This window comes from Muscardinus avellanarius (assembly GCF_963383645.1).
Source record: "Muscardinus avellanarius genome assembly, chromosome: 2".
NCBI lineage: Eukaryota > Metazoa > Chordata > Mammalia > Rodentia > Gliridae > Muscardinus > Muscardinus avellanarius.
The window spans coordinates 148848566-148876403 of record NC_137787.1 but is presented as its reverse complement, the minus strand read 5'-3'; the positions used below and the strand labels follow the sequence as shown (position 1 = coordinate 148876403).

Genomic DNA, 27838 nt, shown 5'->3' with positions numbered 1-27838 from the left:
TTTTCAATATTGTCTTGAATATCTATAAAAAAATAAAATCTGATAAGAATTTATTCTTTTATTTGTTGTGACCTTTATTAAAAATGTTCTCACATTTTCTATGTAGGCTGTATGACTGCTAGTAATAAATTGAATTTTGCCAGATTGTAACATTCTCAGATACTTTATCTATTTGTTTTTGGCAGCACTGGGGAATGAATTCAGGGCTTTATAAATACAATGCATATACTCTATCCCTGGGCTACATCCCCAACCCTTTCAGATGATTTAGGATTCATTATATTTATTCTCCAAATTTTGATCACTCTTGTTTATTTCTTAAATCAACTCTCATTACTTGATTTCTTATTACTTTTTGTAAATTAAAAAAAAAACCTGAGTGTTGACTCAACTGTCAGCACATAGATCACAGGCTGTAGCATTATTTGGGTGTGGTTATTTCATTCTAATATATCCAGAGTATTTATTTTCTCTTGTACTCCAAAACTGTTTACATTGTTTAGTACTGACTATTTTACTTCTATGATCTCATATTTATGACCAAGTCCCAAGACAAATGTGTAGGTATCTGACTCCATCTCTGTTTATATTTTCTGCAGCTCATAACTGAGAATAATGAGCAATCAAAGCCTTTTTTTTTTTTTTTTACTTTCAGTTGGAAGTCTAAAGTCTTCAACTTAAAAGAATCATTTTTGTTCTTTTTCATGACTATTAGTTATTCAAAGAACTACTCTAAGGACACTGGGGAGGAGTCTCAATCCAGCTGGATATCCCACAGGATGAACAAATTAAAGTTGCAAAATAAGGAGCTTAATCTAACTACAGGAAAAGTTGCCTACTACATTGAAGAGTTACAAAGGGCAATTACTGATTCTTCTAAACCCCAAATAGATATTCTTTTAATTTCTCTTATGAAGGATTGAGTGGACAGTAAGTACTCTTGAAATAATCATATGATAAGAATCAAAATATGAAAATCTTAGATCATATAAAATGTGTCTTTAAAAATCCTGGTAATACTATAGATTATTCTTAATCTTTTCTTATTTTTTAAAAAAACAGGTTAATGCATATGTGGTTCTGTAAGAAAATTCTGTAAGCCAATATGTTAAAATCTCCACTGGTATGAAAACTACTAGTACAGAATCAAAACATCTTAGTTTTGCTAAAATTAGATCGAGGGTGGTACTATAAGGCATGGGAAGTTCCAGTGCAAGTTTGAGAAGTGGTGAATCTAATGCTTAAAAAGTCCTACCCCTAAAGACATGCAAATCAGCATTTGAATTCCAAACCCACTATTTACTACTCTGTGTCTTGAGCAAGTGACTCAAATAGTTTTCTCACCTATAAAAATGTTCTTAAAATTGCTTTAAAAACTTTAATTACTATTATTATTATTATTTTTGGTTTTAGGGATTGAACCCAGGGCCTTCCTAAGTATAAGGGAAGGATTCCCCTATACTTATGCTGGGGAAATATCATGTAAGCATGCACTCTTCTACTGAGCTAATCTCCAGCCTTAAAATTGTTTTTTTTTAAACATAAAACATAACATGCTTTTATAGCATAATATACTGTTCTAAATAAGTTCTAATAACTGAGGGCAAGACTTAAATAGCTATATAGTCAAACTAATAGTTTTTGCTAACCTGTAAATATAGACTATCAATTAAACTTAGGTTATTTATTTATTTATTTATTTTGGTGGTACTGGGGGGTGGAACCCAGGGGCTTTTACCTCCAGGCTATACTCCCAGACCTATTAATACTTTATTTGGAAAGAGGGTCTCACTAAGTTGCTGAGAGCCTCACTAAGTAGCTGAGGCTGGGTTTGAACTGTGCGATCCTCCTGTCTCAGCCTCCCAAGCGTGGGGATTACAAGCATGCGCCATCACGCCTAGTTTAGGTTATTGTTTTAGCAAAGATTCAGAGACTTGAACTCAGAAAGAAAGGAGAGTATGGTTACCTGGAAAGACAAGCTTTAGTAACAGCACTGTGAAGATTTTCATTAGGATACTGTGACAGCCGACGAGAAATTCGCAGTAGTTGTCGAGTAGAAAGTGACGATGCTAAGGATTGTGCCTATCCAAAGGAAAAGACAGCTTGTTACTTCTGTGTGTCCAGTTTCCTTTAAATGATCATGATAGCAAAATTCATTACTCTAGAAGTACAAGGCGTAACTTAAGCTAAATATGTGCTGTTAATGACTTAGGAATAAAAATAAATAAACCAATTTACACTTAATATATCACTGAAGATAGTTTTTTAAATCTACACAAAGCATTTGTAATTAAATTCATTTAAAGTACTTTAATTAGTATATAACATTAAAATTAGCATTGATAATTTTGTAAAAATAAAAAAAATTTTAAAAAGTACTTTAATTGAACTAAGTGCTGTATTCACATGTAAGGGTAGAAGAGACTGGAAAGGAGAAGGGTGTTATATAATACAGGTTGTACCTGTCTTACAAATAACCCCTTATGTATAAATTATTATTTATTGTGAGATTATTTTATGACTTGTTAAAATATTCTAAAAATTCTCAAAGCTTTAAGCAAATTTGTGATTTCTGAAATAGAGAAAGGGATTTGTGGACACTCTAAGCTGCTAACCACAGAGAGTTTGTTACTTGTGTGGCAGTTTGCCCTTTGCTGTCAGAATAATTCCTTTTTGCTTTCTAAGGCTTTTCCAGATTTCACTAAGAGAGTTGCTACTATCAAACCCAAGACATCGTAAGTACTTGAGAAATATTTGCTGGCTTGAACTTGGAATTTTGTTCCCAGACTACATAATATGATAAACTTCATAGGCTTTGAAGTCAGATGAGTTAGACTCAATTACTGAACAGCTGTATAATCATGACAAATTACTTAACCTCTCAAGCTTCAGCTTCATCATCTTTGAAAAAACAATAATAATGCCCTCAACTTTATCATTGTTTTGAGGGTTAAATTAGGAAATAATTCTGAAGCATTTAGCAGAGCTCAGAAAAATATGGGTACTCAACAAATAACAGCAGTTATTAAAACAGCCTCTTCACAATAAAAAACACCAAACAGAAAAAGGTATGACACATTATCATATCTTATTTTAATTTTTTTGTAGCACTGGGGATTGAACCCAGGCACTTGCATATGCTGGACAAGCACTGTACCACTGAGCTACATCCCTGGACAGACATGACTACAATTTTAATGAATTAGATTATTACAGGTCTAATTCTCAAATCAGCATTAGGAGACAGTGGTTTCCACTGAAAACCAGAAGAGAGAGCAACTTTGAAGCTACTGGATCTTGGGAAGGGCCCATCAGGACAGGGTAAAATGTCACAGAGAATGACCAGGGCAGTCAAGTGGCTCTGGGTACCTTGGGGGGAGATGTGTCAAAGGAGACTATGAAAGTAACAAAAGGTTTAAAATGGATGAGAGGTGAGAGCCTCTTACAGTCGGGAATGTCCGCCAAAACTTCACAATGCAGCAATGTTCAGAGGTGAAATAACTGAATCACGAGGGCTTTAAGCTCATCTACGGATCCATCCACTGATGGATGGGTTACTAATTTGGACGTACTGTCTATGGGGTAACTGCAGGCAGGTAGGGTGTGGCTGGAGGAAGCAGACCACTGGGGACAAGGTCTTGGACTATATCTAACTCTGGTCCCTTCCTCTCTCTTGCTCTGCTTCCGGTTACCACAAACTAAGCAGCTTTTCTTCCTCATTGCTGCCATAATGTTTCTGTCTTGGAGCTGGTGGGTTATGGATTAAACCTCTGAAACCATGAGACAGATACATTTGTTCTCCTTTAAGTTGTTCTTGTCAGATGTTTTGGTCATGGCAATGAAACACTAATACAGTGTCAAAGACCCATTGCACATTTACTTGCTTGTTTAAAAGTTTTATCTAAGGTCATCTCTATGAGTCTCAAAGAAGAAAAGTGAATTGATTTCTCATTCCTCGTATATTTCCCAGCTCCATTGTTATTAGTATTATTATTTCAGCTACAACATAGGTTAAACAGTCCTTTGGAGACTGGGTTGGGAACATAACCACCCTGTATAAAATATTCTCTTTATTTCCTGTTTAAAAAAACACATTATAAGTTTCAAAGAATTCATTCACAAGAAAACATTTGGTCCATCCTTTTTTCAATAAATTTTCATTCTAGACATAGAGACAATATTTAAATATAAGAAACCATACATTATATTTCAAAACAGCATATAATTTCATGCTAAAATAAGTGGGACAGTTGACAACAGTACAGTGGCTTAAAATATTCAAGTGAGCAGGAGAAAAACTATGAACAAAAGCACGACAGTGAAAGGAATATAGATACATGTAGGATGTGAGGACATCAGCCCAGCTCCACAGACAGCCTGCTAGAAGGCTTGCTCTCAAACGACAAAGACCTGAAAATGACACTCTGAGAGGTTTGACCTTATTCCTAAAGACAGCAGAACTTGGTTATGTGCAAAGCAGCAACATGATTGTAGAATCAAATGATTTCTGGACTAATTTCTAACTCAAATCCATAGCAGTATATAAAGTAGCCAAAGGACAGAGAGAACTGAGAATGAAAACAGAAGGCTACCTCATTAATCTGCCTATAAAAAGAGTTCTACAGTAAGATGGCCACAAGAATGGAGAGAAGAAACATAGCCAATGCCTCAAAGCACTTCTCACTTCTCACTGATTCTGAGAAAGAAGGAAGAGTTGAGGATAAGATTTAGTCAGCATGGCTGGATGTATCTAAGGTTAGAGGTGACTCAGAATTCCCTGTCCATAATGTCTAGGAAAAATGAAAAATCTTGGACAAATCTTTTGACTCTAAACAGAGGTTTCTCATGTCAATAGTCTTCTCAAACCCTAAGATAACTTTACAGGGTTTAACATTCTAATTTCATTGTAAGCATTACACTAAGTCCAGGCTTCACGTTTTATTCCAGCGATCAGTGGGAATTTCTCATGAATTTGAAGAACAGCAACTCTTTCAGTAGTAGCACCAAAACACTTTACAGTAATAATCCAGTGGTTAAAAAAGATCAAAAACAGGCTTTATGTTGAGCCATTTACATGTTATATAAAGGGTTTTATAATTTCTGCTTTCATACTATCAATTAAAAATTGAGAGTGTAATTTAAAAATTCTTAATGTATTAAACACTTAAAATGTTAAATTTTTAACTACAGTTTTATCTGTAGAAAGGAGGGTGAGAATGTGAAGCACATTCCCTTGGTTACAATGGCTATGTAATTTTAAAAAACTACCTCAAAGGAATTTTTATATTAGCAATGATTATTAGTACCATGCTGAAAAATATAAAAGATCTCATCAGAAATTATTAGAAATAATTCCATTTTGCCAGGTGTGGTGGAGGATCACGCAGGTTCGAAGACAGCCATGCTGGCTTAAAAGACCAGATAAAAAAGTATAAAAAAAAATAGGTCTGGGGGTGTAGCCCAAAGGTAGAAGGGTTTCCATTTCTTCCTCCTAAAGAATTATCTTTTATAAAAATGTAACATTCTCAGGGGGAAAAAAAAAGTCTAGGGATGGATGGTCTGTAAATAAGTTAGTAATTATTTAGTCAATTTATTTATTAACTCATTCATTCATTAAATATTTAAAGTTTCTACTATGTGTCAGGTACCTTGCTAGCAAGTAGGAATAAAATAACGAACAAAAGCCATACTCAAGGAGTTCAAATACTAATTGAGGAGATAAAAATAAACACAACTACAAAAGGTCAATATCAGAATCATGTACCTGAACGCAGATTGAAGATAGACTTCTACGTAAGGGGCTGAGAGAGACCTGCCAGAATAGGGAACCTGAGGGACAAGTGGATGGGGAGAAAGCACATGCTAGGCATTACTGAAGTCGAGACCTTTAAGTAGTGCTGGAGTTCAAAAACTGCAAGAAGCTACATGTGGGTTGAGCTAAGAGTGCCTCAAGAAAGACTGCAGGAAACGAGACTAGGAAAGCAGCTTAGATTCAGCTGGAACTCAGCAGGCATGCTTAGCAAGTTGTTTTAAATCTATGGGCAAAGAAAATGAACTCCCTCAGGAAAAAGACTGAGAAAGGCCTTTCCAAGAACAATATGGAAGACTCATTCATTCATTTATTCAATAGGGATACCAAAGGGAATAAAAGAAGCAAAGGCCACCACTACCATGCATCTAAAACCCAAGAGAGGGCAAATAGAAAAAAACAAATGGGTAAAACATGTCTTACATATGCTCAAAGGTCAGAAGCCCTCTGAAGAGTCTTAAGGCAGACAGAGGGACAGGAATGAGAAGTAACAAATTTGGCTATAAAATAGCATGTTTCAGGAGATACTTGATGAAAATCTGGCATCTGTGTAAATCTGAAGGGGGTGAGAGTAAACATACAGCTCTCTGAGGAAGAGCCATCTAGACAGAGGAAGCACCAGATGGCAAAGGCCCTGAGGCAGGCACTGGAGTGTTCAAAGACACCAAAGAAATCAGTATCGTTGAAAGAACAAGTAAGGGGGAAGAAGTTGGAGATGAGGTCCCAGAGGTAATTAACAGGAGAACTCTGACAGCTGAAAAATGGTTTTGTCCTCCTTTACACACCAAGAAAGATATGTCAGTCTTACATAATCTCTGGAACCTGTGAGTATTACTTTAAAAAAAAACTATCTTTGCAAATAAGATTAAGGTAAGGATTTTGAAAAAAGAGATTACCCTGGATTATTTGGGTGAACCCTCATGCAATCCAGTGTACCATTGTGAAGGGGGGATCTAACACAGATGCACAGAGGAGAGATGCTGGGGAAGATGGAGGCAGGACTGACATGAGGAAGTCACAAGCCAAGAATGCCAGCAACCACCAAAACCTGGAGGAGGCATGGAGCACATTCTCTCCGAGAGCCTCCCTAGCTGCCTGGACACTTTGATTCTGGCTCAGCAACACTGACTACAAACTTTTGCTGTGTGCAATAACATTTCATTTTTATTAAGCTACCAATTTATGGTAATTTGTTAAAACAGCCATGGTGGTGGGAGACTCTGTGATGAATGAATTATTGGTAAAGAAGGCAGTGAAGAGGAAATAACACAATTCCAGGAGAAAGATTATGAAATCTGACACCAGAACAATTATCAACAATAGATAAGAGTAGAGATGTGACCTCAAGATGCCAAACTGGTGAGATTTGCCTCCAAATTAAAGGACATCAGGAAACAAGGAGTCAACAAACAATGACTTAAAGGTTTCTAAGTTAGGTAATTTGGTAGGTAGGTGATTAACAAAGTCAGGAAATTAAATTGGGAACATGAATAATATAAAAGTGGAAAGAGTTAAGTAGAGTAATCTTAAACATCAAATTGAAAAATGAAATAAACTGACACTTATTAAGCAGTTACTAAGGAGGAGATTCTTTATATGCATTTTTATGTTTAATCATCACAACCTTTTTATGAGTAGATGACAGTGTTCCCATTTTACATAAGAGAACAGAAACTCACAGAGTTAGAGAAAGACAATCCTTTATCTTTCCAACATTGCTATCCTGTGATATAAATACAAAGAATCAATCAGAAAAGAGAGGTTAGAAATGGAAGATAAATACACATGAATGGACTATAAAATTATGGGATATATACACAATGGAACTCTACTCACACATAAAGAAGAACAAAATTATGTCATTTCTAAGGAAATGGGTAGAACTGGAGAACATTATGCTAAGTGATAGCAGTCAGTCACAAAAAGTGAAAGGTTGGATATTTTGCCTCATGTGTGAAAGGTAGGGAGAAACCAAGACATGAGATGGATTCCAGGCAAAGGAGGAGAAACCTTAGCGGAGTAAAGGAGGGGACCTAACTGAGGGAGACAGGAGGGGAGAGGAAGACTAATGAGGAAAACACTTCAATGGACATGATGACTGTGCTGAGCACAGGAAGGTGGGGAGGGAGAGGAAATGGGGTGGGAACTGGGAGAGGGCTCAAGGAGTACTGTGTGCATGCATGCCTATATCATACTTCATCAAGATGTATGATTTCAATGCACCAATAAACAAACAAACAAAAGACCCCCACAAACTTGCATGTGTATCCTGCACCCAAAAATACACTAAAAGAAAGAGAGAGACATGGGCATTAACTCAGAGACAGGACTTGAAGAATAGATGATGTTGTTCAGTGAAGGAGATGGGGGAACAGAACCCCAAGTATTCTTCTGAAACTAAACGTTGTTTTCTCTGACATGAGCCATAAAGAGCTGGAAGAAATATTGAAATCACTGAACCCAAAGTTGAGCATATTCACAGGAAAGACATAGGAAAAGAAATATAAATATCAGCTTAATACAAGAGATTTCAAACCAACAGCATATTGACAATAGAAAAATCCTGTGGAAAAGCCTAGACTTACCGTTGGATCCTGGGTCTCCCTGAGTTTGTGTGTAAATGATAACAATTTGTCCAAAGCTTCCTGTGATATATTAGGGACCTATTTTATGGAAGAATTAAAGAAAAAGAGAAATAATAAATTTGAATATCTGAGCAATTAAACAGAAATTATGACTACTTAGTAAATAATGTTAGAATTATGGGTTCAGAAAATCTCTGATTATTGGTTACATGTTTTACTCATGAATAAGATTGCTCATTAAACTTCTCAGGGAACACTGAAGCCCTGATTTTTCTTGAAAAACCAAGCAAATAAAAACTAAGCTACTCTTTGTCATATACAATTTAGGTACCAGGATAAAACTGAATAACTAACCCAATTAAAAACTGGTATACAGTGTACTCATGAAAATCTCTTCATTTCCTATTTTTATAGTTTCAGTGTGATTTTTGAAGTTATGATTTAGGCATTTTCTTACTAAAACTAAATTCTTTTATTTGGTAGAAAACTTTCATTTACATACATAATAAATATGTATATACACACATATATAAACCTTTATATGAATGAATGTGTGTGTGTGTGAGACTATATGGCTAATAAGTGACATAAAGAGCTCCTGTATAAAGAATGGATGATCAATGTGTCTATTTTTCTCTAGGACTTTTAAAACACATACTTGAGGGTCATGACCAACATATCAATAAACTCTGGAAAATAGTTGCCAAATAATACACATTGATTGCTTTTAACTATGATAAATTTTTATACTTTTATTGGTCAATTGTAATTATGCATCATCGTGAGGGTCAAATGATACAAACATATTGCCCACAGCATTTCATGTGTTTCCCTCAGGATCCAAACCCACGCCCCCCTCCCTCACCATACATGTTAGTGAGATTGGTAGCGAAATCATCGTATATGGATAGAGCATTATTTGAACTGTTCCCTTCATTATTTCCGCTTTTTGCCTCTCCACCTCCCTTTCCCAGTTCTTTTCTACTAGTCTACTGGTCTCCCTCCTCACTTATTGGAAATCCCTTTTCTTTCCTATTTTTCTCTATAGCTTCCATATATGAGAGAAAACATAATAAACTAATACAATTAAATATTAATTTCAATTCAATTATAGGAAATTTTACTTAAGCAATAACAACTTTAGATTTTTAATTTAAAGATTAGAAAGAGATGCTAAAACAAAGACTGGCACAATGTAACCATTTTGAAAGTATAACGCTCAGGCTTCTTGGTCACTTAAGTAACTAGAATTTTTAAAAATTCTAATTCTGTTCCATAAATACTTAACCTCATTATTTAAAACAATCCTGTGATATAAGAAGTAGCTTGTCCCCATGTTCAGATGAAGAAACTATGACTGAACAATCTACCCAAGATGAGAAGCTAATGTGTAGTGGATCTGACATTTAAACTCAATTTGTTGAACCCTTATCCACAGCCATGCTTACAACAGGAGGTAAAATTAATCAACTCATTCTGATATTTCAAGGTGGATGAATGCATTTATGTAAAAAGTGAATGTTTAATATTTAGCCCAACATTGTCCAACAGAGCTTTCTGTGATGATAGAAAATTTCTTTATCTGTGCTAATACAGTAGCCAACAGGCCCCATATGGCTACAGAATATTTGAAATGCGATTGAGAAACTGAGTTTTTAAGGTTTTTTTATTTAATGCAGCTAGTGCTATCACATTGACTAGAGCAACCCTAGAACTTTGAAAGTGCTAAACACAATGTTTGGTTGAGAAAAACATTGAAATAAAGGCTCACACACACTAGAAGCCACCCAATGACTAATCAGATGAATGTAAGATTTATTACACTCCTAAGGGGCCTGGACTACTTAGTGTTTTCTACAAAATCTACAGAACTGAAATGTCTGGCCTTTCTTTACAGTAAGAACTTAAAATAGCCACATCTGGCTGACTATAAAAGGAATTTCAAATTTGCCTCTAGGTGAGGGTAGAGAAGTGTGGCCTGTGGTTCTCAGAGTGTAGTCCTCAGACAGCAGCAGCAGCATCACCTGAGAACTTTTCAGAAGTGCAGACTGTCATGTACCACCTCAAACCTACCAACTCCAAAACTAAGGAGTTGGAGCTCAGAAAACCATGTCTTAAAAAGCCTCCAAATGATTCTGAAATATGTTAAAGTATGAGAGCCACTGATGTACACTATTATGTGAAGAAATTTTGGAAAAAATGGAGAGGAGAAGCCAAAATGTCAAACTCTGCTCCAGTGTGTTGGGGTCTCTTAAAAACAGAACAGCTTAGAGATGCTGAGCTCCCACTGGCCTCACTCTTACCATTTCCTTAATTACTTGGATTTCTTCACTTTTGACAAGTGGTTTCATGTAATGGAAGAAGAACATGGTTAAGAATTCTGGTCCCAGCCACTGCTGTGTTGTGCTTCCAATAACAGGAGGCTCTGCCAAGGCGATGATTCTGAAGGACGGGTGGATAGGAAAAATGGATCTAAATGAGGAAAAAAAAAAAAAAGAAAACATAATCTTTCATATTAGAAATTAGGTCATGGTAAATGAAGCCTAGGCAATAATAAACCTATTATTCTATTAATGTCAAACTGTTATGCAAAGGATGAGTTTTTTAAAAAGTCAGAACATCCCAAGATGCTATGATTAAGAAAAATGCAATAATCAGCTACTGCTAATCAATGCTGTAAAACATATAGCCCTCACACAACACTGCTTGTAATGTTATTATACATGCAACAAATTTTTCATATAGTCCCTTGAAATAAAATTTCATCCAGTTTATATTTATTACCTGGATCCTCTTTATTTACTTAAAATATCCTTAAAAATCTCTTGTCTTACAAGGAGTACACTCTATGTTAGTCATAGTGAGACCAAGAAGCATGGTAGGGAAATTTAAGCAGAATAAAGGCTTAGATTAAATTTAAAATGTAGGAATATCTGGGTCTAAAAAAGGTAAATAAAACTGGACCTTTACATAATTTACTCTTTAGTAGTTATTATAGCAACATTGTAAATTTTACGTGATCTCTTTAAAACTCTTTATTAGAAAATCTGAAAAATCATATAACTATTCTAGGACACAGATGAAAAAGGAAGACTTCTTATGGTTAATGAAATAATCTGAGTTGTTTTTGGATAAGGGAGTAGAAACACTTTATTATGTTCTAATCAATGTGTATGATGTTAGTGTTTATCAATTATACTAAAAAATCCAGCAGAAATATTGCTTTTAGAGGGTAAAATAGTTATTGTCAAGGGAAAGGAGAAACAAAGCTCAAGTACCTGTCAAGATCTTCGGAAAAACAAAAATATTCTATTATGACACTGGCATTCACCATTACCTACCACACCAGGACTCAAGAGTAAGTGACTAGGCAGCTAATACTGGGAGGTAGGACATGTGTGTAAAGAATCAAATGAGGACTTTTTGAAGAGTTCTGATGAGAGCAAGTGCATCCAAGATGGTGGGCAGGTTCACTGAGCCCCTGGCTGCATGATCTATAATTTTAGAATCTATATCATAATTTGTAAACTAGGGAAAAGCAAATTTAGAAGTGGCCATATGGAAGACTTGAATGAATTCATAAAAGCTCCCAGATATAATTTCAATTCTCTAGATTAAAATTTTAAAAAGGCTAATTTACAGATGTTCCAGCAAGGCCTGGGGAATGAACTGTCCCAAAAAGCTGTTCAGACAAAATAAGAAAGAATAACAACAGGGATGGTGCCAGCAGGTCCTGAGGATAGCATGGGCACTCAGTGTCACTTGAAATTAGACAGTCACATAACTGAAACTGGACATGGATAATTCTGAGATCAGAAAGCTGAAGAGGCAGGTTATTGCATCTTCTACTTTGGTTAAGTGGCTTGCTCTATTCAGGTTCATGCTGCCTGAAGGCTCAGCAACAGATGTCGGATTTATCTTTGATCCTTCTGATTCCCAAATGGGACAAAAGAAGACAGGAGACACAGGGCCTGGTTTGGCTGCATAAAATTAAAGCTGGAGATGTAGTTCTCACTTAGGAGAGATAGGAACAGCAAATCAGGAAATGAGCAAAGTCAGCATCCAGCTGGCTGCTGGGCACAGTGGTGCACACCTTGTGATCCCAATGGCTTAGAGCTTGGGGTAGAGTATCGCAAGTTTGAGGCCAGCCTAAAAAATTTTGTGAGACCCTGTTGTTACAGTTTGGGATGATATGGTCTTGGGGAAAGTATCCCCAAGGACCTCTGTTAGGGTTCCAGACACAAGTTCCCTCAAAACACAAAAACAACCAAAACCAGAAAAACAGAAAAACCACGGGTTCTTGTCCTGAGCTAAGGATAAGTATACAATAGCTCAGATTCTTGTTGAAGATTTAAAGAAGTTTATTAAAAAGATAGAAATACAGATGATAGTTACAGCCCCATGCCATTCAGGCATAGGGGGTGGTGGTTCGAATGAATTCACCCTGATACAACACGTGGACCAGACTTTTTTACATGACCTCCATCTTGTTCATGTAATTCTGACTAGTAAACATCCCTGTAAGGTTCCTCCCCCGGCAAGGTGTCTCCTTTCACAAAGGTTGACCCCTCCTCCCATCCTAGCTAGATTATCCAATTATTATGTAAACCTGTCTTTAGAATAAGGATGAGGCAGTCCTAGTTCCCCTCTCCTACAGACTTGCTAATTACCTTTAGCTAGGTTAATTTAAGTTTCAATTGCTGTTTGCTTCCTGACTGAAACCGAAACCAAGTCTTTCTTTCCCCAGGTCTGCCATTTTGACACAATTATTTTTTAAATATATCTATTAATAATCAGAGCTAGCCAGGTGTGGTGGCATACACTTGTAATCCTGTGCTTGGGAGGTAGAGACAGGAGGATCGCACAGGTTCGAAGCCAGCCGCGCTGGTTTAAGAGACCCTGTTTCCAAATAGAAAAATATAAAAAATAGGTCTGGGAGTGTAGCCCGGAGGTAGAAGGGCTTCCAGGAACCCCAGTACTCCCCCCCACACACACACAAAATCAGAGCTTTTCAAATCTTCCTAGGCCATTCCCAGTACTGGTACACCTGCCTGAAAATAACAAATAAAAAGGGCTAGGATGTAGCTCAGTGGTAGAAGAGCCTGGATTCACTCCAGAACTTGAAAGAAAAAATAAATTCAACTGGTAAGCTAAAAGAGGAAGCCCAATTCACATCCTTAAATCACAGATCATGAAGCAAATACCAACATTGACCTATAAGGTTGAGACTTGAGAAACAATTACAATAAGAGAAAGCTCAGTGGCTTGGATGGAAAAAAGGTGATGCTCATTGCTTGGGACACACATTGTCTATGGCTGCTCTTTAGCTTGGCTCTCACAAGAAACCTGTGTGTGCTGGCTAAATTTGGAGAGGAAGGTTTCTGAGTCAGCTGATGCACTGGGCAGAGAAGTGTATGCTGACGATAAAAACAGTCACCAAACTACTGAATAACAGGATGAGAAGACCTTTCTGTTTTCTAGGTTCTTCCCAAAGGCTTCTTTGTAGAATAGGTCATATGGAGAGTCATTTCCTGATGCTAGGTCATCCAAGTCTGAAAGCTAGAGAGTAAAGAATCTGCTAAGTGCTTTAAGGACCTAGACACATGGTGAATACTCAGTGCCAAGACTAAATAAGTCATATACCATTGAAAATTAGAAAACAAGCACCATGAAAATTTTATAATCAAGGCTGGGTTTAATTTTACTAGAATTTAACAACAATAGCAACAACAAAACAAGTGAAATGAAACACATGGCCTAACCTCAGTCAAATAGATATTATTTTATAAGGATTAAATATTTTAAAAACAAGAGATTTTTCCCAATATGGATATTTATTAACCCATTAATGATCATTCCAGTCTTTCACTATCATAGTTTCATGAATATTCTTGAAGATGTTTTTTATATGGAATCTGTACCAGTATTGGGAATGGCCTAGGAGGATTTGAGAAAGCTCTGATTATATATATATATTTCAAAAATCATTTTGTAGAAGAAAAGGGCAGACCTGGGGAAGGACCTGGGTTTGGCCAGGAATCAAGCAGCTATTATAATGTAATTAGCAAGTGGAAAAGAAGGGCAGCTAGGACTTCCTCATTCTAAAGACAGGTTTAATTATGGCATCTAGGTAGGATGGACCTTCAAGGAAGGAGAAATCTGGGCAGAGACCAAAGTTCAGCGAGAAAATCAAGGGGAGGGACTTTACCTATGTCAGAGTTACATAGAAAAAGATGGAGGACCTTATGTCTATAAAAACTATGCCGGGTTTTGTATTTCGGTGATTTTGTTCGAAACATCCCCTGTAACTGCTTTCTGTATTTCTATTTTTTTAATAAACTCCTTTAAATCTTCAGCAAGAGTCTGGGCTATTGCATATTTACTCTTAGCTCAGGACAAGAACCTGCTGTTTTTTTTGAGGGGAATTGTTTCCAGGGGTCTAACAAACATCTTAAAACTGTAACATCTTTCACTGTAACATCCTTAACCATAACAGAATCAACAATCCTCCCTCCCTCCCTCCCTCCCTCCCTCCCTTCCTTCCTTCCTTCCTTCCTTCCTTCCTTCCTCCTTCCTTCCTTCCTTCCTTCCTTCCTTCCTTCCTTCCTTCCTTCCTTCCTTTTGGTGCACTGTAATCATATATCATAATGAAATTCTGAATGATAGAGATAGATATGCACAAAGCACTTGGTGTGCTGAAAAAGGCATTTTTAAAGATTAAATTTTTAAAATAAGCATATTGGGATCAATACGTTTTGGAGTATAAGCTTTTAGAGAGTAAAATACTTTCTAATGTCCCTCAGCAACAAAATTAAACAAACTATTGCTATACAACATAGATGATCTCAAATAATTAGGTTGAGTAAAAGAAAGCAGGAAAAACAGCAGGAAGATTGTGTGATTCCACTTACATAAACTCTAGAATCTAAATATAAGCTATATATAGTAAGCAGAAGATATCTGGGGATGAGAGAAGAAGGCAAGAAAGGCAGGAGGGAGGGATTATCAGGGGTCTAAAGATACTCTTGAGGTTATGGATAGACTTACTTATTATTGTGATTGTGGTGACAGTTTCACAAGCATATAAATATCAAAAACTGTCATACTTTATGTTTCAAATATGTAGTTCACTACATGTCAATTATACCTCAACAAAACTTTTAATAAAAATAGAAAAGAAAGGCTTCAATAAACTCTAGTGTTTTGAAAGGAATATATGGTACATTTTATTTAGTTTGTAATATTAAGGAGCTTGAAAGAATGATATAGAGGGTGTTTATAATGGCATAAATCATGGACTGGAATAAGATTTTGAAACTGGCCTTCCATACTATAACATAAAGGTTCCATGTTAGAACCTTGCCATTATATAGTTCTTGTACACAGCCCATATTTCCCTTTTTGTCCTTGCAATAAAGCTGACTGCATGGATACCTTTCTTGTGCATCTTTATACCATACAAGATCTAGTGTAACACTTGGAAGAAAGCATACACTGAACAAATAAATGTGTATTGCTATTGTTAATAACCACTACTACAAGATAATTTTTGAAGCCCTTTGGTGACAAGTCAAACCAAGGTAAGTAATAAGAACTGAAGATTATGGTCTCTGACCCAAAAGCTAGTCTAAATCTGGTCTTGAATGACTTTATGAGAGGAGGTATATTATATAAAAAAGACAAACTCAGAACATATAACAGTAAGCAATTGTGTCTTTCACAGACACAGGATTTAAAACTGTTTCTTACATTACGTTAAGTGAGATTAGCCAATCACAGAAAATGAAGGGCCATATGTTTTCTCTAAAATGCTCAAGCTAGAGAGTAATTGGGATACCAGAGGGACTCCAGATAATGGAAGAGAATCCTCAGTGGAGCTAAGGACGTGGTCTAAGGAAAGGGGAAAAAGAAGGCTGAGGCTCATTAATGGAATACAATCATCAACTATGTGTACATATGTGAATATACCAATATCAATCTCAGTATTCTGTATTGGGAGGGGGACATGGGGAGAGTGAGGGGGCAAGTACCAAGTGTGTGCATGCATGTCATTGTCAACATGATTTACATTATGATATGAGACTATACTGCACCAATAAAATCCCATTAAAAACAACTGTTCCTTGACCACAAACATGTTCAAGATTATTGTCTAAATCAAAATTTCCTTAAAGTTTGTTTTAGATTGTTTAGAAGCATCCAATCCTATGTTGAATTTTTATTTTGAATTTTGTTAAAAATTTGCTCGGCCTAATTGCTGAAAATAAATGGTGAAGTTTCTGGGAGGGTAGGAGCTAATGTTTAGATCCTAATTGTCATTGTACATGGGTAAAAGCAAAGGGGTCCAGATGATCTACATTATTAAGGACTGTGCTCAAACATACAAATATGGTTCATCACTAAACAATAAAGACTTAGAGGCTATAACCTGTTTTCAATGTTTAATACTCAGAAAAAATATAAAAAATTTCAATAAAAATACAAAAATATTGGTGCACATCTAAGTGCAACTGAGACTAGGCCACTAATCTCTACGGCTTCTCTAAAATAACCATTCACTCTTTCCTCGTGAAATGAACCATTAGGAACTCAGAGAAAATGTTACCTTCTCAGCTGTGCTTTGGCCATCAGCAGGAAGGGACACATTTAGCAGCCTGTAGTATTTGTACTCTTTATTTCCCCCAAAATAAGTTTTTCTCATTAAAGGAAGCAGTTCTATTTTGGTCCTTATTTTCTGCAAAAACTGCAGGTGTGGTTGGTATCTGGTGTGTGTGACCATCATACTATTTCTAATGACCACGTCCAAGTATCCAAGTGTCCAAGCATTCCAAGTATCCACAATTATCTGCAAAAAACCTGCAGAGTGTTTTGGAAATGATCAAGGTATATGTTCTCAGAGAAGAAACAGAAAACAATAAAGGTTGCCAGAGAGCCAAATATAAGTATTTAGAATTGGGTTTCTTATCAAGTTGAAAGAGTTGGTAGGTCATAGCTTTTAATTATGGGACACTATGCTACAAGATTTGTCATTAAAGGGCATCAAAATATTTCTTTTTTTGTGTTGAACTTGGGATAGAACCCAGAGGCCTCTACCTCTGAGCTACACTCTCACACCCATTTTATATTTTATTTGAAAACAGGGTCTCACTAAGTTGTTGAGAGCTTCACTATGTGATCCTCCTGTCTCAGCCTACCATGCCTGGCTCAAAATATTTCTATTTAGTAGATTTATATAAGAAAATGTTGCTAGACCAGAAGGCCACCTAAAACTGTATTAATAAAATTACCTTTACCTGACCGGCATGGTGGCGCACGCTTGTAATCCTAGCATTCAGAAGGTGGAGACTGGAGGATTGTAGTTCTCAGACAGATTCAGCTAATTAGGGAGCCCTTCACAACTCAGTGAGACCTTGTTTCAAAAAATAAAAAAAGAAGCCGGGGGTGGTGGCGCACACTTGTAATCCCCTTGCTTGGGAGGCGGAGACAGGAGGATCGCGCAGGTTAGAAGCCAGCCGCACTGGCTTAAGAGACCCTGTTTCCAAATTAAAAAGTATAAAAATAGGTCTGGGCATGTAGCCTGGAGGTAGAAGGGTTTCCAGGAACCCCAGCACCACCAAGATAAATAAATAAATAAATAAATAAATAAATAAATAAATAAATAAATAATTACCTTTACCTAATGTTTCTAAACTTTATCCAAAGTTAAGATTTATTGAATCATTTAAATATATTTACTAAGTAATCTACTCTGTGTCACACATTTTGACATTAGAAATAAAAGGAATGATGCACAGAAGCAAGAGAGTCTTGTCAACATCAGAGTCCTGAGTTCTAGTCATTTCCTAAGGTCCAAATGCATCCTTGTCCTTCATTTTACATATGAGAAACTGATAAATTTCCTTTTGTGTCAATTTGAATGTTGTTGTTACTTATAAGCAAAGAAGTCTTGCCAAACATAATTACGAAAACTGTTGCTACCTGGAAGCTGAACCAGGTATCTGAATTTATCAAACTGAGTCTAGGGGTAAAAATGCTCTCAAGTCTGCTTTGGCCTTGGAGAGAGGTAGAGGAAATTAAGAGAAGCCTTCCTGGAGGAGGTGGCTCTTGAACCAACAGCAGAAGCTGGCTTCACTTCTGAAAGGTAAACGATGAGGCAGCAAAAGCAGCCATGAATAGATGTTGGCCCCAGGCTCTGTGCGTGATCGTGACTAATGAAGTATATTACACAGTGTTGTGATCAAATCTCTGGACAAGACACTATAAATGTCTAGGCTATGTGTGAGGAGAGGTAGTGCTTCTATTCACTAAGTTAAGGAGCTCAAAAGTAATAGTAGATTTGTAGAAATTAGCTCAGAATTTCTCTGGGACACTTAAGGATAGATATCTAGTAGTTTTAAGCACTTAGAAAACTAAAGCCGGGCGTGGTGGGGCACACTTGTAATCCCTGCGCTTGGGAGGCGGAGACAGGAGGATCACGCAGGTTTGAAGCCAGCCGCGCTGGCTTAAGAGACCCTGTTTCCAAATAAAAATATAGGTCTGGGAGTGTAGCCCGGAGGTAGAAGGGTTCCATCCCCAGTACCACCAAAATAATAATAATAATAATAATAATAATAATAATAATAATGATGAAAGAAAACTAAACTGGAAAGAGCTTTTGAGGGATGCTCAGTGTATTATTGACAGATAAGGATATAAGAATGATGAGACTGTTTAAAGAGAAGAAAAGGCTTAGGAGGAAACCTGAGAAATACCAACTTAAACAATATTCCGAAACTTTTCATCGTAACTAGTCACTTCCTCTTCTGTGTTCTCACAGCACTTTGTACAGGCTTCTACTCCAACATTTAAAACTGGCATTGTGAGCCAGGCGTGGTGGCACTCGCTTATAATCGCAGCTCTTGGGAGGCTGGGACAGGAGGACCGCACAGGTTTGAAGCCAGCCTCAGCTACTTAGTGGGGCTCTTAGCAACTTAGTGGGAGTATAGCCTGAAGGTAGAAAAGTACCTGGGTTCCACCCTCAGTACCACAAAAAAAGAAAGAAAGAAAGAAAGAAAGAAAGAAAGAAAGAAAGAAAGAAAGAAAGAAAGAAAGTCAGCCAGCCTCAGCAACTTAGTGAGACTCTCTTTCAGAATAAAAAGGAAGGAGCCCAGTGTGGTGGTGCACACTTGTAATCCCAGCATTCAGGAGGCTGAGACCAGAGGATCGAGTTTGCAGACAGCCTCAGCTACTTGGTGAGGCCCTTTGCAACTCAGTGAGACCTGGTTTCAAAATAAAGAATAAAAAATAGGGCTGGGGGTGCAGCTTGAAGGTAGAATGTCCCTGGGTTCCATCCCCATTATTGCAAGCAATAAATAAATAAATAAATAAATAAATAAATAAATAAATAAATAAAACTGGCATTGTAATTATTTGTTTACATATCTGTCTTCAGGTGTGGTATATCACAGAAGGCAGTGATATTATCTTAGAGCTGGCACTCAATAAACATTTAACCTTAAGGAAAGAATGAAGTAACGATAATGATCAATAACAATACTTTTTGAAAGCAGTCATATCTATCATCATTCTATAAACAAAAGTTAACTGGGTACGTTCCGGGTGCCCAGAGAGTGACAGATACCATAGATAACTTTTATGATATTCAAGTTCAACAGAATCACCCAACTGGTATAGTTGGAATGAGAACTTTTAAGTCAGGAAGTATTACTCCCGTTGGAATCCTGGTCTTCTGGAGATAGATTTATTTATCTCTGTACAACAGGCAGCTGAGACTAACACACAGCTCCTGACAATTACTCTCATCCACTCATAACCTTCTCCCTTAGTAACAAAACACAAATCTTCCTTTTTATTCTACCTTTGACCTTTTTCTCTACCTTAAAATCTTCCACAGAGAAACACAGCATTAATAAAAGTAAAATAAAAGAAGTTTGTTCAAATACTTTACAGAGTCACTTTGCTGAACTTCAGTTCTGTGATTAAGTATAGAAATGAAAGGATAGGGGGGTAAAAAAAGAGAAAGTATAGACAATTTGAGTCATGAGTTTCTAATTTGTAGTTCAAATGCTCTCTTCTTCTTTTTTTTTTTTTTTTTTTTTTTTTGCGGGTCTGGGGATGAAACCCAGGGGCATTAGACCTCTGAGCTACACCCCCTGCCCTATTTTTTATTCTTTATTTTGAAACCAGGTCTCACTGAGTTGCAGAGGGCCTCACTAAGTAGCTAAGGCTGTCTGCAAACCTTGATCCTCTGGTCTCAGCCTCCTGAATGCTGGGATTACAAGCATGCGCCACCATGCCCAGCTTCAAATGCTAATTCTAAGGGTGGCATTCTAAATACCCACAGTGTATCAGATCAATTCATGCTAGACAATGGATCTTACTCACAAGACAACTAAAGATATAAATTAATTTCCTTGCTGAGTATAAATTTATTCCTTTTAATACTGTAATGTGTTCTTTTTATAAAGCCATTTTGCAATAAACATAGCCCTGAAAGTCATACTGCCAGTGTACACAGAAGAATCTAAGCCTTTATAACTGTAAAAGAGAACATATATATTCTCATAAAAACAAATATGCTTTACCAAAATTAAATCAAGGTTAACCAGGAAAAGGTAAAGAGATTTACTAGTATCCTATGCCATCAGAATGAAAATGATTCTGTACCATGACTACATTTAACAACAAAATAAAGAAAATACTTACAACCTTAAGAAAATATTGGTTTGGGGGTACAAAGGAAAAACATTAATAAGGAAAAGAAGTGGGCTTTTGACTGGCAGAAATATCTTAGGTAAGATAGCCAGATCACTGTTAGAATGTCTTGGCTCTGAAAAATTAATGAAGGCCAAACAAACTGACAGGCATAAGAGAGAAAAGAAACAAAAATTAGAAGTTGAGCTCAGGAGGCCCAACATACATCTTAAATAATGAGAGGAGAAAGACAGACCACAGGAGACCCAGGAAGCAGGAGCAGAAAGAGGTGTAAGATGACACAGGAGCCATGAGTTCGAAGAGATACAGCTTGTCAGAACACACCATGGGAGAAAGATGAGACTGACACACATCAATGATACATTAAGGATTATACCTAGATGTGCTGAGTGGAGGTTTTGACAGCAGGGAAATGTCTGCGATGAGAAAGTGATACATACATAGGAAATAAGATCTGTTCTTCCTGGGTGTTCCCATAGCATTATTAGACCTTTATTCTAGCATTTTAAGTGCATTATAATTATTTACTTATCTATTTATCACTCTTCATATGTATGCAATTACCAACTTTAGAAAAGCCAAAATGTATGTATGAAGACAAAATAAGTACAGTATATTAAAAATGGCTCAGGTATACAGCTTTTCCATGATGCATTGTTATCATCATGTAAAAACTGAACAAAGTTCTAAACAAAATTATATAACGTTTTAGGAATAAGAGGGGATAGAATGATGCACAATGTAGTAAGAATAGAGGTGGTCAAAGAACTAAACCTTAATGTTCTATGCAGGAAATCAATCGGTAATTCTTAAATTTTAAAACAAATTATGAAATGTTAATGAAACAGGAGATAAGACAAAAGGTCACACTTGGAGGCCAGCCCAGCAACTTAGAGATACAGTCTGAAAATAAAGACTAAAAGCTAGGTAGTGGCACATGCCTGTAATCTCAGTACTTAGAAGGCTGAGATAGGATCTCAAATTTGAGGCCAGTCTCAGCAACTTAGTGAGACCCTGTTTCAATTAAAAAATAAATAAATAAATAATAGGGTTAAAGATGTAGCTGAGAGGTAGAATGCTCCTGGGTTCAATCCCCAGTACCACAAAATAAATTTCCAGTACCACAAAACACACACACACACACACACACACACACACACGGCTGGGGATGTAGATCAATGGTAGAATGCCCCTGGGATTAATTCCCAACATGATTATGATGGTGGATGGATAGATGGATGGATGGATGGATGGATAGATGGATGGATGGATGGATGGAAGGAAAATAAATACCAATAAAAGCATATTGTTTGGTGATGTAGTGGTAAATACTTATTATGGTTTGGAGCTGGACTCCTGTGTCCCATGTGTCAATGTCAATGTCTCCTGTGTCCCCAGGGCAGCAATGTCCACAGGTGGGATTTGGAGAAATGGGTGGATCACTAGGGCTCTGACCTCATCAGTGTATTCCTCCATTGTTAGTTGAGTGGATGACCCAGATGCCATGGGTAGAGCAGCTCTCTTCCCCCACACCCTTCCTCCATGAGTCTGCCTCACCTCACACCCAAAGAAATAGGACCTGCAACCATGGACTGAGACCTCTGAAACCCTAAGCCATAAAACGTTTCCTCCTGAGTTGTCCTTGTTAGGTGTTTTGGTCACAGAGAAACAAAGCTGAGTAACACAGTACCAAAAGAAACAGCTAAGAGTTGAAAGTGATAGCCTTTGTGGAGTAAGATATATTAAATGAGAGACTGTCATAGATTCAATGACAAGTGACTGGGGTTTATCATTAAATGCCTTGAAAAACTCTTTCTGGCTCAAGTTGCATTCTTGTTTAACATTGATAGTCAGAAACTTAAAAGTATGTGAAGGAAAGCAAGCATTGCTAATCTCTCTCAATTTTGAGTGACCCTTGGAGACAGGTGAGCTGGGTTTGTGTTTATGAGGCAGAGACATAACTGAGAGTGATGGGGGTGGGAAACTCTGAGAAGAAAGTACCATCAGGACTGTGAGCCAAACCTGAACAAGATGCTCAAGGCCACTCTGTTCCTGAAGGTGTTCTCATTTGTAAAGATGCTTGTGACCATGAGGGAGAACTTGGGTTCTTTTCATAAGAAAGAGTTGTCACTTTTTAGATATTTGGGGACAAGTACAATACTTCTAATGTCCTGAGGAAAACTACAGGCTTGCTGTGAGTTATTCATCTCTCTCAAAATGCAAACTCTTGGATCTGGAGGAAGATGAAGACCGACTATCAACACTGCTGACACTAGATCTCCATAGTGGCAAAAATAACGCCCTACAGAGTCAGAAACTACTATCAATAGAGAAATAAAAGCTATAAATACAGGAGACAGAAAAAAGGAACACTAGAATAATCTAAAAAGCAGGAAAAAAAAAGCGGCCCACCGCGGCAGGGCCGCCCCGCCAAGGCCACCATGACTGACTCACAGAAGCAGAGTCCAGGGAGCATAAGGAGCTGAAGCGACCAGAAGCAGTCCAGGTGGATGTAATTTAGCAGTTCTTTCAGTGCGAAAACAAGCTAAAATTTTCAGTGACTAAGCCCATCACCGTCTCCAAGGATTCAGAATGGAGCTCAAACCAGAAGGGAGATATGCCAGCCTTACTACCGAGGGTGTAGCAGAGACACCATATTGCCCGCAAGCCAGTGAGTTAACCACACCCACGAAGGCTCCAGTGAAAGTGCCAGTGGAGTGCCAATGCAATCATAAGTGAAATGGCGTCCCCTCCAGGAGAAATCCCAGGATTGCATCTGCAGGGACTGCACCAGCTTTGATAAACTCTCTGGGTCTGAGTTCTTGTGGTTCAAGGCAATGCAGGAATAGGGGTGGCAGAAATTGTTACACCCTTATCACAGTTCCCTGAGAAAAAGCCCCAGCCCAGCAACCTCAAGAGTCTGGCGCAGCTGTGACAAACTCCCTTGGTCTGAGACCTTGCGATACAACTCAGGGTAGGAGCGGTGGCAGTGGAGATAACCACAACCCCCGGAGATCCAGAGCACAATAAGTGAAGTCCTGGTAACCTGGAGAAGAACCCAGAGAAAGTGGGAGTGGGATCTGCTGTTGATCATATCAGAAGCCCAGACTGACTCAGGCTCAGACCAGTGGAAAGTGAAGGGGGAATCTTATGCTTAACTCTAAACCAACGAGCAGGATTGTTGGGAATACCACAGACATTCCAATTGTGGGGAAGAGGAAGAGGTCAGAATAGCCCAGCCCGAGCTGTGTATAACTGAGACTCGTACATTGAGTTTGGTTTCAGAGGCATACGCTGTCAACAGAGGCAGGGAACGACCTAGGCTCCAAGTCTGTGGAAAGTGTGGAGGGTGACCTTCACTTAATATTAATTCCAATCCCCTTGATATCATCCATCTGCATAGACTGAAAAGACTCAGAGAACCAGACTCACAGAGGGAAAGGTCACCATAGCAATCAGTATCTACATAGAGAGAGACTGCTAATTTGTTTGTAGTGTTGCATCAATTCATTGGGGGGATTGTTTGGGATTTTTCACTCTTTTTGTGTGTGTGTATGAATATCTGATTTTTTGGGGTTTTTTTTTGTTTTTGGAAGAAGTTTGAGGGTCTTTTGTTTTGTTTTTATGATTTTTGTTTTGCTGTATTTGTTTTTGTTGTTTTTTAACCCTCATGCCAAATCCTCGCCCAAGCTTCTTCCCTTGTACAAACCTACTCTACTCTCTCTCATCTATCTTTTTTTGTCTTTTTCTCTCTCCCTAGTCCTGTATTGAATCCAATTAGTTTCACAATACCAGAAACTATACAATGGTTACTAGAATTTTACTACATTTGGTACTATCTCTAATCTCTAGTATATACTACTCATATACTCATATACTCATACTATTCAACCATATCTGACCTCACTCTATTGTTTCATTTACTCCCTTTCCTCCCTCCTTACTTAACCTTCACTGTTGATCACAACTCACCCTTGAATATACCAACTGACACCTAGAGGCTGAAAGAAATTTACCAAAACCAACAGGTACAAACTTCTGAAATCATGGGCAAGAGGAACAACAACAGAGCACTGAACTCCCACAACTCCACGATAACAGAAACCGATAACATAGAAATGCAGAGATTTCCAGAAGACCAAATTAGAAATGTAACTGCAGAAATATTTCAGGATTTTAGAAAAGAATTTAGAGAGATTCTGAAAGAAATAAAGGATGCAATCATTGAGTAAAGGCATCAATTCAAACTATAAACAATCGAATAGACCACATGGACAATAAAATCTGAAGATGATCACTCCAAGAATGAACACATAGTTCATAACATAGAAAAAACAACTCATCAACAGGAATTGGACATTGAAGAAATATGGACCTTTCTTAAGAGAGCTAACCTCAGAATTATCAGCATAGAGGAGGGAAAAGAAAGTGAAACCAAAGGGTTCAATAATATCTTCAAAGAAATAATAGCAGAAAAATTTCCAAACATAGAGCACGAGGTTCAGGAAATGTATAGAAGTCCCTTTAGACAAGATGCAGATGACATGATACTATATTTAGAAAACCCAATAAACTCAACCAAAAGGCTTATAGAACTGATCAACAAATTCAGCAAAGTGTCTGTCTGGATACAAAATCAGTCTTAAAAAATCAGAAGCTTTTCTGTACACCAACCATAAACCCAATGAAAAAGAAATTCAGAAAACACTTCCCACTCAGGATCTCCCACAAAAAAATAAAACACTTAGGAATAAACTTAACCAAGGAGGTCAAAGATCTCTACAAAGAAAATTATAAAACACTGAAAAAAAATCAAAGAAGATCTTAGAAGATGGAAAGATCTTCCATGCTCATGGATAGGCAGAAGAAATATTATCAAAATGGCCATACTTCCAAAAGTGATCTACAGATTCAACGCAATGCCCATTAAACTACCAAGATCATTCCTCACAGTCATAGAAAAATCAGTCCTTAAATTTATTTGGAATAACAAAAGGCCCAGAATAGCCAAAGTAGTTCTCAGCAACAAAAGCCATGCAGGAGGAATCACAATACCTGATTTTAAACTATACTACAAAGCCATTGTAATCAAAACAAAATGGTACTGGCACAAAAACAGATACACAGACCAATGGAGCAAAATAGAAGACCCAGAAACAAGTCCACATACTTTCAGCCAATTGATTTTTGACAAAGGGACCAAAAACATACACTGGAAAAAAGATAGCCTCTTTGTGTGGGATTGCATAAAACTGAAAAGAGCTTCTGTTCAGCAAAGGAAACTGTCAAGAACCTCAATCGAGAGCCAACAGAATGGGATAAGATTTTTGCCACCTAGAGGACTAATATCTAGAATATACAGAGAACTCAAGAAACTCAACACTAAAAAACCAAATCACCCAATCAAAAAATGGGCAAGTGAACTAAATAGACACTTCACAAAAGAAGAAATTCAAATGGCCAATAAATGCATGAAAAAATGGTGCAAATCAAAACTACCCTGAAATTCCACATAACTCCAACTAGAATGGCAATCATTCAAAACACAAACAACAACAGATGCTGGTGAGGATGTGGAGAAGTGGGAACTCTAAAACAATGTTGGTGGGATTGCAAATTACTGCAATCACTTTGGAAAACGGTATGGAGAATCCTCAGAATGGGAACAAATCTACCATTCGATCCAGTAATACCACTTCTGGGTATCTACCCAAAAGAAAGGAAACCAAACTAATGCATGTGTATCTATGTTCATAGCTGCACAATTCACCATAGCCAAATTGTGGAACCAGCCAAGATGTCCATCAACAGATGAATAGATTACAAAACTGTGGGATATGTACACAATGGAATTTTACTCAGCCATAAAACAAAATACATTTGCGGTATTTTCAGGAAAATGGATGGATCTTGAGGACATTATGTTAAGTGAGATTAATCAGTCACAGAAAGTAAGGAATGGGAAATCTAGGGTGAATGGGGTAATAGGAGGAACTTCAGGTAAAAAAAGAGATCCTATAGAGGAGCAAATAAGACAACCTAACTGTGGGGAAAGGAGGTGGGGAGAGGGAAATGCTTTAAAGTGCATGATGTACTTATTCATATCAAGGTCAACCACTAAACCAAAAATGGGAGGGAGGGATGGGGAGGTAGTGAGGTGGGGACTGGGTGGGGGCTGGCTGGGTGATGTATGCATTTATGCCCACACAAGTTTTTTTTTAATCCCATTATGATGTATAAATACAATGTACCAATAAAAAACAAAAAAGAAAAAAAAGAAAAAGAATACAAATTCTTCCCTGACTGGTAATTCACATGCAAATCATGTCCAAAGGCTGCATGTTATCAACTGCTGATATGAAATGAGAGGGATCTTTTATAACTGGCTTCCCTGAACACTCAAATTTGATAATGTACATCTCAGAAGCATAAACAGCAGTGTAATCAAATAAAAATTTTAATAACTTACACATGAGATAGTAAGGTACTCAACACATCCCCTTTGAGGAAAGTTTGCGAGGAAATTTTTAAGAAAAATTTTGCTAAAAGTGTAAACTCAATAATGAATGCACTTCATTATCTTTTGGAGGATTTCTTGTTTTAAATATGGAGGCAAGCCCTTTAGGGAGAGAGTCAGATTACAAGATGAGGAGTTTCCTAACATACCAATCTCTAATCATGTTAAATATCCATAGAAATGTAATGAGATGGAAAATAACTTTTACTTGCC

At 37.3% G+C, this 27838-nt stretch overlaps 1 protein-coding gene across 1 annotated transcript in view; it reads right to left on the bottom strand.

The window, feature by feature from the left end:
* The window catches only part of VWA8 (von Willebrand factor A domain containing 8), a gene marked incomplete at both ends in the record, with an annotated part of 383297 nt that overhangs the window by 235114 nt on the left and 120345 nt on the right, over nucleotides 1–27838 (bottom strand). The window contains 3 exons of the mRNA XM_080688771.1: nucleotides 1967–2082; nucleotides 8395–8472; nucleotides 10698–10866. Coding sequence (XP_080544897.1) covers nucleotides 1967–2082; nucleotides 8395–8472; nucleotides 10698–10866 — 363 coding nt within the window. The remainder of the gene's footprint in view (nucleotides 1–1966; nucleotides 2083–8394; nucleotides 8473–10697; nucleotides 10867–27838) is intronic.